The 18,658-nt window shown below is 37.0% G+C and overlaps 1 protein-coding gene across 2 annotated transcripts; it reads left to right on the top strand.

Annotated features, from left to right (window-relative positions):
- Positions 1 to 12,842: 12,842 nt before the first annotated feature.
- On the top strand, positions 12,843 to 17,183 carry LOC109085528 (histone-lysine N-methyltransferase PRDM9-like). 2 transcript variants are annotated; one of them, XM_042767323.1, is made up of 6 exons: positions 12,843 to 12,981; positions 13,527 to 13,640; positions 13,801 to 14,072; positions 14,173 to 14,240; positions 14,320 to 14,510; positions 14,993 to 17,183. In XM_042767323.1, exons 2-6 carry the CDS (start codon positions 13,595 to 13,597, stop codon positions 16,903 to 16,905), a joined length of 2,490 nt encoding a protein of 829 aa, XP_042623257.1. In that variant the 5' UTR covers positions 12,843 to 12,981; positions 13,527 to 13,594; the 3' UTR covers positions 16,906 to 17,183. The 2 variants fall into 2 exon arrangements, with proteins under 2 accessions (XP_042623257.1, XP_042623256.1); XM_042767322.1 differs by having other exon boundaries at positions 12,853 to 13,024.
- The last annotated feature ends 1,475 nt before the right edge of the window (positions 17,184 to 18,658 follow it).

The raw sequence follows: 18,658 nt of genomic DNA, 5'->3' as shown, positions 1-18,658 counted from the left end.
AGAAAAGGGGGAACAACAGCTTGTCACTTTTGTACATTTCTTTCTCACACTTACGATGAAAGTCTGCCGGTCAAAACGCTGCAGCAGTATTAATGTAAATGAATAAAATACACAACTTCTGTCAATATGAGAATGGATGTTTTCATTTTGGATTCCAGAATAGAATTTTTCATTTTCATATAGTGATCACCTCATAAATCGATAACAATTCAAAAGACAAGTTATACTTTTTTTTTTTTTCAAATAAACTTGTGTTAAAATTGCCCATAATGTCACATTCACAGGTATAATACAATTTTGTATTTGCCAGCTAGTGTTAGCATGTAACGATCGGCCTTACTAGTTGATGTTACAGTTAATAAAATGGAGAGGTAAGGAGTGTTTAAAAAGACAGATAAGACAGAATAAGAATATTCACAAGGAACCTAAAACAACACAATAAAACTAAAATATAATCCAAAGTGCTGGAAAGCGCTGGTGATCACCAAATGGTCACAGTGTGAGCAACAACCTCCACTGATTGTCATGCTGCCTCCTTTATAATGTATATTTCCTGTTTCCTGTTTCCTGTCATATGATTGTTCCTTTGCTCCAGTCTGTTGATTGCTCACATGACAGGCAGACCAATTTCATTTAAAGACTTACACACATTTAAAGTCGATAAGAGGAATAAAATGCATGCAAATCCATAAAACTCAAATATGTATAAAACCATAATACATAGCCTACACTCTTAAAAATAAAGGTGCTTTGCGATGCCATAGAAGAACCTTTTTGTCTAAATGGTTCAATAAAGAACCTTTAACATCTGAAGAACCTTTCTGTTTCACAAAAGGTTCTTTGTGGTGAAATAAGGTTCTTCAGATTATTAAAAGGTAAGAAAAAGGTGGTCCTTTATTTGACTGAATGGTTCTTTGTGGAACCAAAAATGGTTCTTCTATGGCATTGCTTGAAGAACCTTTTGAAGCACCTTTAATTTTAAGAGTGTATTGAGTGAATTTAAAACATGTGTCCTGTTAACTTTTAAACAAAGTATTCAAAAAAAAAAAAAAACATCCCTTTTAACTTATTTTATTTATAGCATGTAAATATTTGTTTGCATAAAACGATAAATAGCTGAGGCATAAACTGAACAAGCTTCACAGACCTTTGATGTGTGGCCATGGCCAACAGCTTCTTTAAGTTCTACAGTGCATTTCATCCTCATGAATTGCACTAGATTGAATTCTGGTCTTTCAATCAGACCCATTGCCACGGGTGTATAAAATCAAGCACCTAGCCATGCATTCTGGCTTTACAAACATTTGATGGGGAAAAAAAAGTTTCAGTGAATTCAAGTGTGGTACTGTGATAGAATACCACCTCTGCAATAACTAAATTTCATCCCTGCTACATTTTCCACGTTAACTGTAAGTCGTACTGGAGAGTGGAAGCATTTAGGAACAGCAACAAATCAGCCAGAGGACAACATAAAGTTACAGAGCGAGGTTTAGGTGTACAGTTTAGGGTTTTCTGCCTTTTTATTTTTCAAATCTGTAATGGTCAATGCCACTTCATAATTGATTTTCTTGAGGTCAGCTATATTACACAGATTGTCAAAACACTCTCAGTAGGTGGATTTCTTTTTTAAAATGTCTATGAATTGTAATTATGACCAGCTTTGTTCAGTTAAGGACAATTCTCTCCTCGTCTCCACTAAATAAGTAACAGATATTGAGTTTATAATCATAATAAATTATTTGGGTTTAGACATAAAGTTACCAAATCACAACAAAAACATTCAAGCTCTCCCATGGCATTTTATCACATTTTTCTTTTAAAATTGTGAATGGCTCACATACTGTAAATTTTTGCTACTTTTAGCCTTCATAAACAATTGTTTTTACATAAACAAATGGAAGAGACATATTGTAACTCTAAATTCAGTTGTCCCACAGCCTCATCAACTGCAAAGAGAAACTAGTGAATTGGTGGGTTTTTGTTAAATGTGAGCCAAAATCATGTCAATTAAAAGAACCAAAGACTTAAACTACTTCAGTCTGTGTGCACTGAATTTATTTAATACATGAGTTTCACAATTTGAGTTGAATTATTGAAATAAATGAAAATTTCCACGACATTCTAATTTATTGAGATGCACCTGTATATAATAATGGACTTAAAGGCATCATATGATTGTGAGGATATTTCACTGGAACTGGGTCTTAATTACATCGACATCATACTTATTTATGCATTCATTCATGATCAATGTCAATTGGCATTTATTAATGTGTTCTAATGACTGTTCTTAGACCACTTCCATTATTTTACAATTTCACAAAATAAAAGTACCTAACTGAGCAATTTTAAAAACCCTAATAGAGGCTACAATATATTATAAGACCGTGCAGATAGAGGGGTATAAACATACTGTATTAATAAATAGTAAATAAATGTTATTGGCTAGCTTGCTAAGACAACAAACCTATCATTAGCCATGTGGGGGGAAAAACAGAAGATCACTATTTAGCACTTTTTTATTATTATTATTATTATTATTATTAATTATGTGAATCTGTGGGAGTGTAGACGGGATCTTGACACTGCAGATCCACTTCATGATCACTACTGCACAGACTCAAAAGTTGGTCACACTACACTTTTCATTCCATTTTTTTTTTTTGTACATCTTTTTCTTTTTTTCTCTCAAGCTATGGTAACTAACTACAGTGCTACTAAGCTATATGCCACAACAGTTTAACTACAGCAGTGTCACCGGAAGAAATCAGTTTTTTCTTTGCTGAAGGATGCATCTGTTAAATGAAAGATTGACAAGCAGATAATCTCTTGTTGACAGCGATCCTTAAACCAATGTCTTATCTGTTTTCTGCATCCTGCTTTATTCACAAAATATTGTGCAAAGGCAGTATGAAGTGTGATTTAATATATGCTAATGAGAAGCATGCACATTGCTGGGTAGACAGTTCATATTATAATGCATAGATAGTATTGGTTACATTTTATAAAACAGTATATAATCCCTCTTTAATGCTGATTCTGATATATAATATAAATCATTTTAAAATACAGTAGTTAACAGTACCATTAAAAGAGACATTGAGTACATTAAAGTTTTGCCTTTTAAAAATTATTATTATCTAAAATAACTCTATCGTCATATCTAGTTTATTGCTGGAAACTATACACTTACATTCAAAAACATAAGGTCTTCATATGAAGTGTTCCACATACAATGTAAGGTTGGAAACATTTGGGCGGATAATTTCTCACTTCTACAATCATACTTCCACTGTAAAGAAAATCTGCTGGAATGTAAAAAGTAAACAATGTTTTATCCTGTTGCCCTTTCAGCATGAGGGTAACACTTTCCCATGATGGTTTCAGAAAGTCAAACAAAGAACTGGGCAGGGTGGCGCACAGGTTCCTAAAGGTTACTGAGAGGCCCCATGCATGTTTTAAAAATACTTAGTTCATTAGGGACTAAAGAACAATTGCATACAATGATTTAAATAAATTTATTAACGTATTAAGCAGCAATGCTGTAATGGAAATGAGTGTGTGTGTGTGTGTGTGTGTGTGTGTGTGTGTGTGTGTGTGTGTGTGTGTGTGTGTGTGTGTGTGTGTGTGTGTGTGTGTGTGTGTGTGTGTGTGTGTGTGTGTGTGTGTGTGTGCGTGCGTGTGGATGATTCGCTTAATTAGTAATTTGGTAGTTTGTTTTTGTATTTTTGTCTGTAATGATTTGCTCTCGATCTTCTAAAAGTGATAACAACAAAATATCCACGTTCTTAAAATTAGAATGTCTAATCAAATTATTGTACCCAATCAGGTCTAATTTAAATAACAAAAAAAAAATTGCTATTGTTTGGCACATTTTTAGACAGAAGAAAGAAAGAGCAAAGGGAGGCTGCTAAAGGCAGTTCAACATTGCAAACATGGATTCAACGCTCCAGCAAGTCAGCAGGTAAATCTTCATAGAAGCTGCATTTACACTTGGCATTAACATGCGACCTGTATCTGGATGTTGTCCACATACACATTGAAAAGACAAGTGTAAACACACTTCTGATCAGAATGTTATCCAATCAGTGTGTCCTGGTCCAGAGGTAGTGGAGGACGCATTGTGATTGGATCTCAGTGTAATGTAAATGCAATCCAGTCATCGTGTCTGCATTCGCAGGTCGACATCACGCAAAACGCTGCCCCCTCTCTCATGAACTGTCAGAAAAAAAGACAAAAAAAAAAGAGCACTAGTGAGACTCCTACATTTCTCTTTGATTTGTAAAATGTCCCGTGACTGAAAATGCTTTTCAAAAGAAAACCCACCACTTCAAGTTGACTTTGCACCAGGCCATTCTCTGCCGACTTATTTAAATATTGCGCGGGAAAGGACAGATCTGATCATTTATCCAGATAGAAAAGTCAGTTGATGTTGCCAAGTGTAAACACGACGTGTTCTGATTGACTGATGATCCAATCTGCTTGATGCCAATCTGCCAAGTGTAAACACAGCCATAGAACAGTGGTTCTCAAACCTGTCCTGGAGTAGGTTACCCCCTTCCCTGCACATTTTGTATGTCTCCCTCAATTATCACACCTGATTCAACTCATCAGCTCATTAGTGGAGAATGCAAGACCTGAATGTGTATGTCGACAACATCTGGACACAGGTCGCATGTTAATGCTAAGTGTAAATGCAGCTGAAGTGGGTGTGTCAGATATATTGTTGAAAAATCCTAATATTGAACACACTATTAAATTATTGGGCTGTGACTCTTATTTTTGTGTTGCTGTCTCTAGCTCCCTCCCTCCCTGTATAATAAATCCATGTGAATATCTGTCTCTTTTTAATGTAACTTTACAATCGATATTGATGTCCTTTAGCACAGCATTCTGAATGATTATAATAATAGGGTGCTACTGATAGCCTAACAGATACTAGCAGTTTAATACTCAACTTGGTTAATAAAGACAAATCTATCCAGCATATTTACAAATGAAACTGCACTGCACTTGGCCAGTGGCGCAAAATCGGGGTATGCAGTACATGGGGCGCCGCACATAGGGGGCGCCATTTTGCCAAAATCATTCTGTGACATTCTTTTAATAAAACGTTATAAATAATCAAAACTTAGTTGTTAAAAAATAATGTAATGAAACATTTTTGTTAAACGGGTTTTAGCTTTTCTAATGAGTCCAAAAATATATTTATTCTAAACGTATTAAGACGCTTAACGGTCGTATCTCTGTACGACCACAACAAACGGGAGACTTTTCAGATAAGCACTTCAGCTTTCCCTCAGAACCAAGCACTAGTCAAACAACTGCGGAAACCGTGAATGTGCCAAATGAGCTTCAGTTGAACAACAGTGAACTGCGGTCTGATGAAATGTTGTTAGCCTATATGTCAGTAAAACAAACTTTCCTGTCCTGTCCCGTGTTACCGTGCTCACGGCGCACGCTCTTCATATGGTGTTATGTTAATGACAAATGTCGAGAGCGCATTATTGTAGCGCGAAATATAATGCGCGAGCGCAAATCTCTCCGCTCGCGCGCGGATTTCCTTGCTCTCGCACGTGGACGCGCACGCTCAGATACACGCTGCTCTCGCCCGGAGAGAGAGCGCGCCCTTAAAACGAGTCTCTCCTCTCACTCAAACTGTGTCCTGTGCATGCACTCTCAGATCTCAAGCGCTATAGATATCAATTCTTTTCGCACCTGAATTAAACGTTGTCAAAAGTTAAAGTTAACCAATCAGATTTCAAAGATGGATCTGTAATTTCTTTACAATTAAATACTACTAAGTCATAATATAAGAAATTAATCGGGTGTTTGGATAATTTGTAAATAACCCAGTTTAACAGTTTGGTCAAACTTTTTTCTAAACAAACAAAAAGATTATATGATTCCTAAAATTTATGATGTCATATATGCCTTAATATATTGTGTACTTGGATTGAGATATATATATATATTTAAATTTTTGTAATTTAATTAAAAAAGCAAACTTTCTTATATTCTAGATTCATTGCACACAAACTGAAATATTTCAAGAGTTTTTTGTTTTAATTCTGATGGTTACAATTTACAGCTTAGGAAAAAATCTCAAAAAATTAGAATATTCCATTTTGAGCTTGATTAGTTTGATTAATTTTTAGTATAAATACTGGATACCTCCTAGGCTAGTTTAGAACATGCAACCACAATTATGGGAAAGACTACTGACTTGACGGCTGTCCAGAAGACGGTCATCATAACCCTCCACAAGGAGGGTAAGTCACAGAAGGTCATTGCTGAAAGGGCTGGCTGTTCACAGAGTGCTGTATCGAAATATATTAATAGAAAGTTGACTGGAAGGAAAAAGTGTGGTAGGAAAAGGTGCACAAGCAACAGGGATGACCCCAGCCTTGGGAAGATTGTCAGGAAAAGCCGATTCAAGAGCTTCACAAGGAGTGGACTGAAGCCAGAGTCAGCGCATCAAAAGTCACCATGCTCAGACGTCTTCAGGAAATGGGCTACAGCTGTCACATTCCTAGAACCAAGCCACTCTTGAATTAGAAAAAAAACATAAGCATCTCACCTGGGGTAAGGAGAAAAAGAGCTGGACAGTTGCTCAGTGGTCCACAGTCCTCTTTTCAGATGTAAGTAAATATTGCATTTCATTTAGAAATCAGGGTCTGGTGTCTGGAGGAAGACTGGAGAGGCACAGAATCCAAGCTGCTTGAAGTCCAGTGTGAAGTTTCTGAAGTCAGTGATGATTCGGGGTGCCGTGACATCTGCTGGCGTTGGTTCATTGTATTTTATCAAGTCCAAAGTCAATGCAGCTGTCTACCAGGAGATTTTGGAGCACTTTATGCTTCCATCTGCTGACAAGCTTTATGGAGACGCTGATTTCATTTTGCAGCAGGACTTTAGCACCTGCCCACAGTGCCAAAACCACTTCCAAGTGCTGACCATGATATTACTGTGCTTGATTGGCCACCCAACTCACCTGACCTGAACCTCACAGAGAATCTATGGGGTATTGTGAAGAGGAAGATAAGTAACATCTGAAAAACAATACAGAGGAGCTGAAGGCTGCTATCAAAGCAACCTGGGCTTCAATAACACCTCAGCAGTGCCACAGGCTGATCGCCTTCATGCCACGCCGCACTGAAGCAGTAATTTGTGCAAAAGGAGCCCCAACCAATTAAATCTACTTTGGAGATCTTGAACATTTCTGTTTTGTAAATCTTTTTTATCTCTTATAAAAAACTTTGAGAAAATATTCTAATTTTTTGAGATACTGAATTTTTTATTTTCCTAATCTGTAAATCGTAACCATCAGAATTAAAACAAAAAAACTCTTGAAATATTTCAGTTTGTGTGCAATAAATCTAGAATAATATATATATATATATATCTTCTGATTTAAGACTATAAATTAATAAACTATTTAGATATGGGTCAAATGCACTATTCCCTAAACCTATACTTAAGATTTGGAGACCAAATATAAATGCAAATATAACACTATAATGAATTTTTCATATTTGCCATAACATTACTACATTATATTCTATGGGTTTAATGCATTTGCAGACAATGTAATTACATGTAACTGTCATATAACTGTATTTTCAATGTTTTAGAGAAGAGTGCCATTGAATGTGTAGCCAATATTAAGTGGATTTTCATGAAAAAAAACAGAACTGAAAACAAACACTGGATTAAAAAAAAAAAACCTACAATATGACAATGTCAGCTGCGCGACAAGGATACATTTTCTAAGTGAATTTATGCTTTGATTTGAAAGAAAACAGTGCATACTTTTGTCGGGGCTGACACAGAAGAGCGTACGCAGTTTGCGTTCAGCAGGTGTTTTCCAAAATGGTGATACGGTGATGCGGAGAGACACAGAGGAGACGACTTGTTGAATAAAGCTTTTTTGTTGTTGTTGTTTTGTTTGTTTGTTTTTTGGAATACGAAAAGTATTCTTGTCGCTTCATAACATTACAGTTGAACCACTGATGCCAGATGGGCTATTCTGAAGATGCTTTTCATACTTTTCTGGACCTTGACAGTGTATTTTACTTGGCAGTCTATGGGACAGTCACAAGCCTCCCGGTTTTCATCCAAAATATCTTAAATTGTGTTGTGAAGACGAACGAAGCTTTTATGGGTTTGGAACGACATCGGGGTAAGTACGGTGGCCGAGGAAGTGCAACCCAAATCACAATTCTGAAATCAAAATAACAAATTACAAACGCAAATGCAAATCTATAAAACAAAATAACAATTCAGAAAACACAACAACAATTCAGAAAACATTATAACAGCTGGGGGTTCAGTGCCTTGCTCAAGGGCACTTCATCTATGGGTACTGAGGGTGGAAGAGAGCATTCACTTGCCCCACCTCCAGCTCCTGCAGGCACTGAGACTCAAACCTGCGACTTTCAGGTTATAAGTTTGACTCTCTAACCATTAGGCCACAGCTTTTATCTATATAGTAAGTGAAAAGTATTCCAACTCTGAGTCTGTGTCACTCATATGTTATTAAAAAGTAGTTATGGGCAAATAAGGAAAAGTTAAATTACTGCATGTACTGCATGTACATGTACTGCATGTCCGCCCAAAGAATATATGTATAAAAATAATAATAATAATAATAATAATGGCATATAATGGTATAAAAATTGGAAACCATTAAATTTTCTATTGTGTTATGGGCAGAGTTATATTGCTATGAATGTAATGTGCAATGAAAAGTACAGGTTTTTATTAACTCTGCTTATTTTTATAAACACGTATGTAGAATTGTATGTATAAGCGTATTGTCTTCTATGTTTAACATTTTTACGAACAGTGCAAACAAAAGGGAAAAAAAATTCACATTAAAATGCAAAACGAGCTTCTCTCACTATGAATTTAACCGGAGGCTAAACCTCTTTCGCTGTCAGATGCATGCTCTGACACGAGCACTGACGCGCGCGCGTACATAGGTCCATTCTTTCAGTTACTGTACATACGGATGCATTGCACAGAAATTACTACCTACATATTTACATATGGTTGGCACACGCCACTGAAAACTGATGTGTCAGAGGCTGCAGCTGAACTTCCGGTGGACTAAAACGCACTTTGTTCATAAAAAGACTTGATTTTCCTACATATTCCACCATATTCCACTATATATCGCGCATGAATCAAGACATATATTAAATAATTACAGAAGCATAAATATTATAAAAACACTTCAGATAAAGACATTATTAATGTGATTGTTACAGTACTCTCAGGAAGGTACTGGAGAGCCGGAGGTAGGCCTATGTCTTCTTCAGGCGCCGTTATGTCCCCAGGTTGCTATGGTTACTCCAACCGCCACCAGTGCTGTGTACCTTAAAAATAATAAAATTAAATTAAAAACTAAAACAACCTTTTCATGTGCTTTATGCTCATTTATTTTCGCAAAAGTCGTTTATTTGTTAAGATAAAACGAAATTTTCTGTCAGATGAAAAAAAGCCCCTGAAAAAAGCGTTGTTACTGCTGTCAAACGACATTCTGTCAGACTATAAGTAAACATTTCATTTAAAATTCAATTTTCACAATTATTAAACAACAGTTGTGAAATTAAAGCATGTCTCACTTGCCAGTTGCTAAATCGTGAAATTACCAAAAAGTACCAATCCATTACGTAACCGGTACGTCATGTGTTATCTTGGAATAAATCAATAACATTTTCTATTGTGTTTTGGGCAGGGTTCTATTGTTTGTTTGTTTGTTTTGTTTTAAATAAAACTTAGTTGTGAGTGGTCTTGTGTAGTTACGTGAGACATTATATGTTGATCTATTATAAAAAATATATTTCTTAACAGAAGAATTTTTTTTATCATGGGTCACTACCATAGACTGTATAAAAATGTAATGTGCAATGAAAAGTACAGGTTTTGATTAACTCAGTTTATCTTTGTAAAACCAGCTATCATGTATGTAGAGTTGTATGTAGAAATGTTTTGTCTTTTGTTTAACATTTTTACGAACAGTGCAAACAAAAGGTGCAAATTAAAGTGCAAAACGAGCTTCTCTCACTATGAATTTAACCGGAGGCTATGGTTAACCTCTCCCGCTGTCCGATGCATGCTCTGACACGAGCACTGACGCGCTCGCGTACGTAGGTCCATTCTTTCAGTTACTGTACATACGGATGCATTGCACAGAAATTACTACCTACATATTTACATATGGTTGGCACACGCCACTGAAAACTGATGTGTCATAAAAGATAGCGGTCTTGTGCTTAAGATGCCCTTAATGTGCAACACCACCACTGATCTATATATGACCAGTGTACACCACTGGTCGCCAGAGACTGCAGCTGAACTTCCGGTGGACTAAAACGCACCAAAGACTAGACTTTGAACGCACTTTGTTAATTAAAATACTTTATTTTATCGTTTTGGTTTTATTGTATATTTATTTCATGCATTTAAAGAAATATTGAGGGAAACAAATCAAAATCAGGATACTGGCGGTAATATATCTTTATCATTACATGACCTGGTTATCTACATACAGTTACCGTCTTCAGTTAGATCATATTTCCCCCCAGTACATAATGTACAGTATTAAATGTACTGTATCTGACAATGACCGATGCCATGTTACAAAAGCGCTGTTAATACTGCCTAATTCCCAGAGGGGGGGCTTAGACAAAATGTAGTCTTTAATAATGCCTAAATATGCTAAACCTAATAAATGCAAATAATTATGACTGAGAAAAAAGTTTCCAGCAACTAGGAAATACGCAGTCAATGATATACATTTATATATGGGGCTACACAGCCATCTAATGGTTACATGACGGTATTACAGATGATAAATAGTGCATAATTTTGAGATATTTAGTACTTGAAGCAATTTTGTTCACACATCACCTTTGAATGACTGGCATCTTGATCTTCACACCTGATATTAAGCAAATATTTTAATTTATTTGGAGCTCTAGATTAAAAAAACACAGTTCACAAGTACACAAGAGGTTGCACTTTATTCTTATGATGATCTTGGATTAGCATACCAACAGCACATAAATGTTAAGGGGATAGTTCACCCAAAAATAAAAAATTATCTCATCTTTTAATCACCCTCATGCTGTCCCAGATGCATATTACTTTCTTTCTACAAGTAAACATGAATTAAGATTATTAGGAAAATAATCAATCTCAGAGTCCTAGAGATGCTTTAAAAACCAGACACAGTGACCCTTCTGACCCCGCTGAATTAAAACAGTTTCAACTATCAACAATCGCTTCCCTTCAGCTGTCATACCATATATGCATGGGTTACAATCCACTTGTGTTTTGTGGATTCACAGAGATGGATTATTTTCTTAAAAATCTTTGTTTGTATTTATGTGAAGAATGAAAGTAATATACATTTGGAATGGCATGATGATGAGTAAATGATGAGAGAATTTTCTTTTTTTGTGTGTGTGAACTATCCCTGTAAAGACTGATATTGCACTCCATTACATAACGTACTCATTCACTTTTGTTACTTATACTGTAACAGGAACTGTTCAAAAGATCATTGCATCCAAGACATTCACTTTGATACTTGTGTATATGTTGTAGTGACAATAACGAATTCAATGTTATTTGAATTAATTCATATTTTCAATCACATTCATTCATCTGGTTCATAAAAGTTACACTTGAAATTGTTGATGTTTGCTAAGAAATGTATTTCCTATTTTAAATGTTAGAGGATAATGTTTATAAATAATATAACTAAAAATTATCTGCATGATAAAAACAATTGGTAGCAAGAACATTCTTTGTGTGTTATATGTAATGAAATGATCTTTGAGGTCTATGCGATCTGACAAGCCACGACTGTAATTTTCATATTGCTTGAATTCTTGATCATTAATTGTGATGGTGTAAGTGCATATTATGGCCAGGGTTGCCAACCTTGATTACCTGGTTGGAGTGAGACTTTCTTGACGTCTGAATATATCACACATATGATATTAGTATTATCTTTAAATTGTAACTGCACAACCTAATTAGACCCTACCATGCAAAAGAATCATCAGCAATAAACAAATATTCTACGAAAACATTGGACGTTATGCAATATTTTTAGTATTATATACAGTAAGTTACATTTAAGTAAACCTCAATAGACCTTCATTTTCTCTCACGCTCCTAAAAGCCTATGTCGACAGATTAATAGCGACAGATAAATACAGATTAAATTTAAGAACAAAACTCCTAACTTTGTATCACTAAAATGAAATAGAAAGCCGCAAACAGACGCTCTCATCCACACAGACGCAACATTGATGCCTTCACTTCCAGGTCAAGAAACTGTCAATCAAAAACACTGTAGCCAATGAGAACACACCACCGCTAGCCCCGCCCCCTTAGAGATTTGTGCCAGAATGGCGAACGAAAAAGTCAACGATTCAAAGACATTTTATTCAGTTTCATTTTATATTTTCATTAGTTTCTTGAAAAAATACATTCATTTTTATTGGCACAAAAGTAATTCCATACCACACGCACCATCGCAGAAGGAAACAAAAATACTTGGCATGCGCACATTAATATAGCGTAATTTTCTCACACTGTACAACAATAATTACTAATTTTGCATTATAGTAAAGGATAGGTTTGGGGTTTTTTTATGCATACACTCTAACAAAAACAAATCAAAAACTTATAAAATTCCATTTTTTTTTTTTTTTTTTTTTTTTTTTTTTTTTTGCTGTATTCCTTCTAGCCACAACCGTTAATGATGGCAAAAAAATAAATAAAAAAAAAATAAAAAAAAAATGCTGTCGTTACAGACAGACGACGCCGACGTATTACAACTTCCTGTTTCGGGAAGCGCTGAGTTGGTTGTTGTTCGCTATCTAGCTAGTAAGCTTGAGTGTTCAACAGGATTGCATAAAAACCCTCGTGTCCGAATGTGCGTACAGTTTTAAGGAGCAAAAGGTGCGACTTCCTGCATTTAGTGAAACAATGTCGGACAGTCCGGGTGGGTGTTGTTATATATTAAATAGAAAAACTGTTAGTTAGCCAACTATTTACAGACCTACCGTGCTAGCTTTAGACTGCTCAAATCGACATATACACATTTAATTGCATATATCTTGTTTATTTGTCTTAATTGTTTTATATGTGTGTTTTGAACAAATAATGATTAATGATTTTCGTGAATATCTGCCCTCATTTTACTGCTGTTTTAACATTTAAAACAAGGTCACCAGAATGTGTCACGAGAGCAAATACACCTTTACTTTCAATTTTTGCCAGTGCCAGGAATGCATTGTTATTCTGCTGTTTTATTGAAACTTTACATCTTAATTTAGCTGTATTCTTTTGTTTTTTTCTAAGTGAGGTGTAGGTCTAGCAAAATATATTACACCAAAACTTTTCTTTAAGTGATGACATTTTTGCTTCTTAATGCTGGCACTTTAACGTGTTAATAAAACAACATCATCCTGTGAATCTACTGTATTTTCAACTGTTTCTGACAGATTTTCCACCAAGCGATGAGCAGAATTTAGAGACGCAAGGCTCTATTACTAATTCTTCTTCTGTTGAGATGATGGAGGGACAGGAGGATAGCCTGTTTAATGACCAACATTTCTGTGAGTAATTAACACGTACAAACTTAAATATATAAATATGCAGACAATTACTCATAACATAATTTAAATGTCTTTCCTTTCTCTCTTTCATTTGTATGTTTTACACTTTCTGTGTCTGCAATACCCTCTCCTTGTCTTACTCTTTGCTTTTTTTTGTCAGATTGTGAGATGTGTCACCAGCACTTCATTGACCAGTGTGAGGTTCATGGTCCTCCATTATTCACACGTGACTCGACAGCAGCTATGGGCATTCCTCAGAGAGCTCTGCTGACGCTGCCGCAAGGCTTGGTTATTGGTCGATCGAGCATCTCTAATGCAGGACTTGGGGTTTTCAACCAAGGCGAGACTGTGCCTTTGGGGATGCATTTTGGACCTTTTGATGGAGAGGTGACCTCTCAGGAAAAGGCATTGGATAGTGCCTTCTCTTGGGTAGTGAGTGTCAACCTTACTGTTTTATTATTTGTTAGAGTTGTAATTGCAATTTCAATATAAACATTTGGCTAAATAAATATTAATGCCATTTTCTCTCTAGATTTACAGAGGCAATAATCAATATACTTACATAGATGCAGAAAGGGACTCTCACTCTAACTGGATGAAGTAAGCACTTCTATTTGCTTTTGTTGTGGATTGTAGTTTACCGATATGTTTGATATTTTTCTCAATCTTGTGTCTTTAGGTTTGTGGTGTGCTCAAGGAGTGAGACGGAGCAGAATCTTGTTGCATTCCAGCAAAATGGACGTATTCTGTTCCGTTGTTGTCGCCCTGTTAGCCCAGGGCAGGAATTTAGAGTGTGGTATGCTGAGGAATATGCTCAAGGACTTGGCATCATCTGGGATAAGATCTGGGATAAAAAATGCATTTCTCTAGGTAACTACATCTTGGATTTTTACCTCCTCTGTGGCATCCTTGTTCCATATTGTCAAATAGAAGTTTCTTTTATCGTCATGCTGTGGCATGATCTGAGTGAATGCTTCTTTAAATAATGTCACATAATGTGCAGTCAATCCAATAATCCATTTGCTTCACACTGTCTGATGGTAGAATGACACTACTAGGAAAACATTAGCGTTTACAACAGTAACTGAGGAAGGCAGGTTTTTGTATGCATTTCTTTGTTCTGTGGAACACAAAAGATGGTATTTTGAGAAAAGTAAAAAAGTAATTTTTTTTGTGATTTACGATTTGCGATTTAAAATGCAAATTAAAAAAAAAATGCTAGTGGGAAATACTGAACATAATTCAGTATTATTTTGTAGGAATAGCTAAATACAGAGAATGTTATGCATTTTCTGTTGATATCTGTCAAGGCCTAGTGGCTTTCCAGTAAATTGATTTCTTTTTTTTTTCAGGAACAACTGAAGAACAGGCAAGTCAGGACTGTCTATGTCCTTATTGCCATTGCTCCTTCCCAACCATTTTCTATCTGCGTGCTCATGTGAAGCGCTCGCATCCCGATGAGTATGCACACTTCATACAGACACGGCCGCTTGAGTCTGTAGACATAGACCAGAGCCTTCTGTCCTCTGATGCAGCTCCTCCAACCCATATGCAGCCAGTGATAGAAAGCTGTCAGGGTCAAATTTCAACCCTAAATGGACAACCCATCCATCAGTCAGAAAAGTCAGACTGCGCTGATTTGTCTGATACATGCAGTAATGGTTTGAGTGACCAGACAAACTGTGTTACTGAGGTCACGGGGGAAATGAATAAATGTGGTGAATGTGGCCGTAACTTTTTGAGATCTTGTCATCTGAAGAGACATCAGCGCACTATTCACTCTAAAGAGAAGCCTTATTGCTGCAGCCGTTGTAGGAAATGCTTTAGTCAGGCAACAGGGCTGAAAAGACACCAACAAACCCATCAGGGGGAGGAAAAGAGAGAGAAAGATGCTGACAGACCTTCTGATATATACCCTTGCACGAAGTGCTCCTTCTCTTTTGTGGCCAAATTCAATTTGCATCAACATCTGAAACGACATCACCATGGAGAGTATCTTAGGTTAGTTGAGAGCGGCTCACTAACAGTGGGGACTGAGGGTGATACAGAGAAAAATTCTGACAAGCATGACCCAACCTATGATCCTCCTACTCGAGGGAGGAGGCCTGTGAAGAACACTTTAAGAGGCAGGAGTCGCACTAAAAAAGTACCTCTTGGCCGACCGAGGGGGCGACCACCTAAAACCAAGAATGCAGCTGAGGATGAAGTGCAGAAGAGTTTACCTATCTGCACAGAGTGTGAACAAACGTTCTCTGATTTGGAGACACTGAAAACTCACCAATGCGCAGTACAAGATAATGATAATAAGATAGAGGAACCACAGGAAGCACCAGCTTCTCAGCATGTCTGTGGTGAGTGCCTGAGAGCTTTCAATAATTTTGATCTTCTCAAAGCCCATGAGTGCATTCAGCAGGGAGACCGATCTTACTGTTGCTTCCACTGCAACCTTTACTTCAACCGTATGTGCAACCTTCGTCGTCATGAGCGCACCATCCACTCCAAGGAGAAGCCCTACTGCTGCACGCTGTGCCTCAAGTCCTTCACCCAGTCTTCTGGCTTGAAGCGCCACCAGCAGAGCCACTCACGCTGCAAGGCCCACCGCCAGAGCTCAGCCCTGGTTGATGCCACCATCTTTCCCTGCACATACTGCCCCTTCTCTTTCACCGATGAGCGCTATCTTTACAAACACATCCGCCGTCACCATCCAGAAATGAGTGTAAAATATCTGAGTTTCCAAGAAGGGGGTGTTTTGTCTGTTGAAAAGCCTCACAGCTGCAGCCAGTGCTGCAAGAGCTTTAGCACAATCAGGGGCTTCAAGAACCACAGCTGCTTCAAGCAGGGAGAGAGGGTGTATCTGTGCCCAGATTGCGGAAAGGCATTCATTTGGTTTAATAGCCTCAAGCAACACCAGCGCATCCACACAGGAGAAAAGCCTTACCCATGTCAGCAGTGCGGCAAGAGTTTTGTCCACGCCGGACAACTGAATGTGCACCTCCGCACACACACGGGTGAAAAACCTTTCCTGTGCTCAGAGTGTGGCGAAAGCTTCAGGCAGTCGGGAGATTTGAGGAGGCATGAGCAGAAGCATTCAGGTGTTCGCCCATGCCAGTGCCCTGATTGTGGAAAAAGCTTTAGTCGGCCACAAAGTCTCAAAGCTCACCAACAGCTTCATAACGGCACCAAACTTTTCCCCTGCACTCAGTGTGGAAAAAGCTTTACTCGTAGATACCATCTCACCCGGCATCATCAGAAAATGCACTCCTGACTAAATTAGTAATAAGACAATAATGAATTTATGAAAAGTTTCATGTTCCTGTTTTAAGATTCTTTAATTCAGATTTAAGTTCCTTTAAGACAAAATTATCTAGCTATTGAAAAGATCCTGTTCTTGTCTAGACTGTTAGACAGGTCCCTAAAAACACAGAGTTATTAGGCTGGTTGTAATCAATTTATTTTAAGTCAAATCTTTATTTTATTAATGACAAAATGTGTAATTGTACAACAATGTTCTTACGATCATAGTAAAATCATTTTATAAATGTATGTGTTGCAAGATGTTTTCTTTTAGTCAAGAAACTTCAAAGATTGGAAAAAGAGGGTTTTGAGAATAAGAACTCCTGGGTTTGCATAGATGTATTTTTAAAGGTGTCATGTCCCTCTGTGCAGCAGAAAATGCATACGATCATCTATTGTTGTACTTCGGTTATTTTTTTTTTCTTTCTTTTTAGTTGCCATACAACTGATCTTAGGTGCATTTAGTATAGTTTTTCTCCCATTAAATAGTAGGTATCAAGTAATAAACTTGCACAGATAACTACTTTTCACCATGATTTACTGTGATTATGATGTTGCAAAACATGCAGCCTGAAAGGGTTTTCATCAGTCTGGTTTGTCACTATTACTCTTTTAATTTTGCTTTGGTTACCAATGGGCCCCCCTGGGGAAGTCGTGGCCTAGTGGTTAGAGAGTTTGACTCCTAACCCTAAGGTTGTGGGTTCGAGTCTTGGGCCGGCAATACCACGACTGAGGTGCCCTTGAGTAAGGCACCGAACCCCCAACTGCTCCCTGGGCGCCGCAGCATAAATGGCTGCCCACTGCTCTGGGTGTGTGTTCACTGCTGTGTGTGTGTGGATGGGTTAAATGCAGAGCACGAATTCTGAGACCACACTTGGCTGTATGTCACGTCACTTTCACTTTCTTTCACTTTTTAAAAGAAAAATATTTTTATGCTCATTTGTACCAGGATTGCTGTCATGTGTCTTTGCCATACTTGTATAATGTGTTTGTCTATTTTAAATTCATTTTTGTCATGATGTGCACGAACAAGGTAGAAAAAACGCTCCACCTTTAACCTTGACCACACCAAAGAGCTGGTTTATCAGAATGATGATGCATGTACATGTGATGTCTACAAGCTGAGATCCTTCTATCTTTCTAATATTGAAAATTAAAAGTTATATAATATTTACACTTTACTAATTTTAAATATACATAGTTTAATTACTGAACGTTCAAACAGTATTGCAAAGGCAACATCTGATACATTAATTCTACCTTGCAGTGGGAGACTGTGCTTTTTATCAATTCACTGTTCATAGAAAATTCCAAAATATGGTTCTGCTGATTTGCTTTTAAAGATACCATGAAGATCAAATCAGTGTCTTGTGTAGATAATGTAAAATCACATGAATGAGGTGTTTACTAACTCTGAAGGCCTCACTGAAGTGCTTTATGTACTGTAAGTAAGATTTATACATAATGCCATCTTTGTCACTGCTGCAAAATCTCTCCAAAAACCCTTGGAGTTTGGAGATTAGTGACCATTTCAGAGAGCTAGAAGATGCTCATACATTGTTGACATGCACATTGGTGCTATGCAAATTTATTGTCTTCTCGGAAACAATTTAACCTTCAAATACATTTATAAAATAAAATAATTAATTGAACAAGCTTTTTCTTTCTCTCTGCTCATTGGCACGTTTGACTAACAAAGAGTTCTCTAATGCAGAGCATGTATT

This window comes from Cyprinus carpio, chromosome A12 (assembly GCF_018340385.1).
Source record: "Cyprinus carpio isolate SPL01 chromosome A12, ASM1834038v1, whole genome shotgun sequence".
Classification (NCBI taxonomy): Eukaryota; Metazoa; Chordata; class Actinopteri; order Cypriniformes; family Cyprinidae; genus Cyprinus; species Cyprinus carpio.
This window is presented reverse-complemented; position numbering and strand designations above follow the sequence as displayed.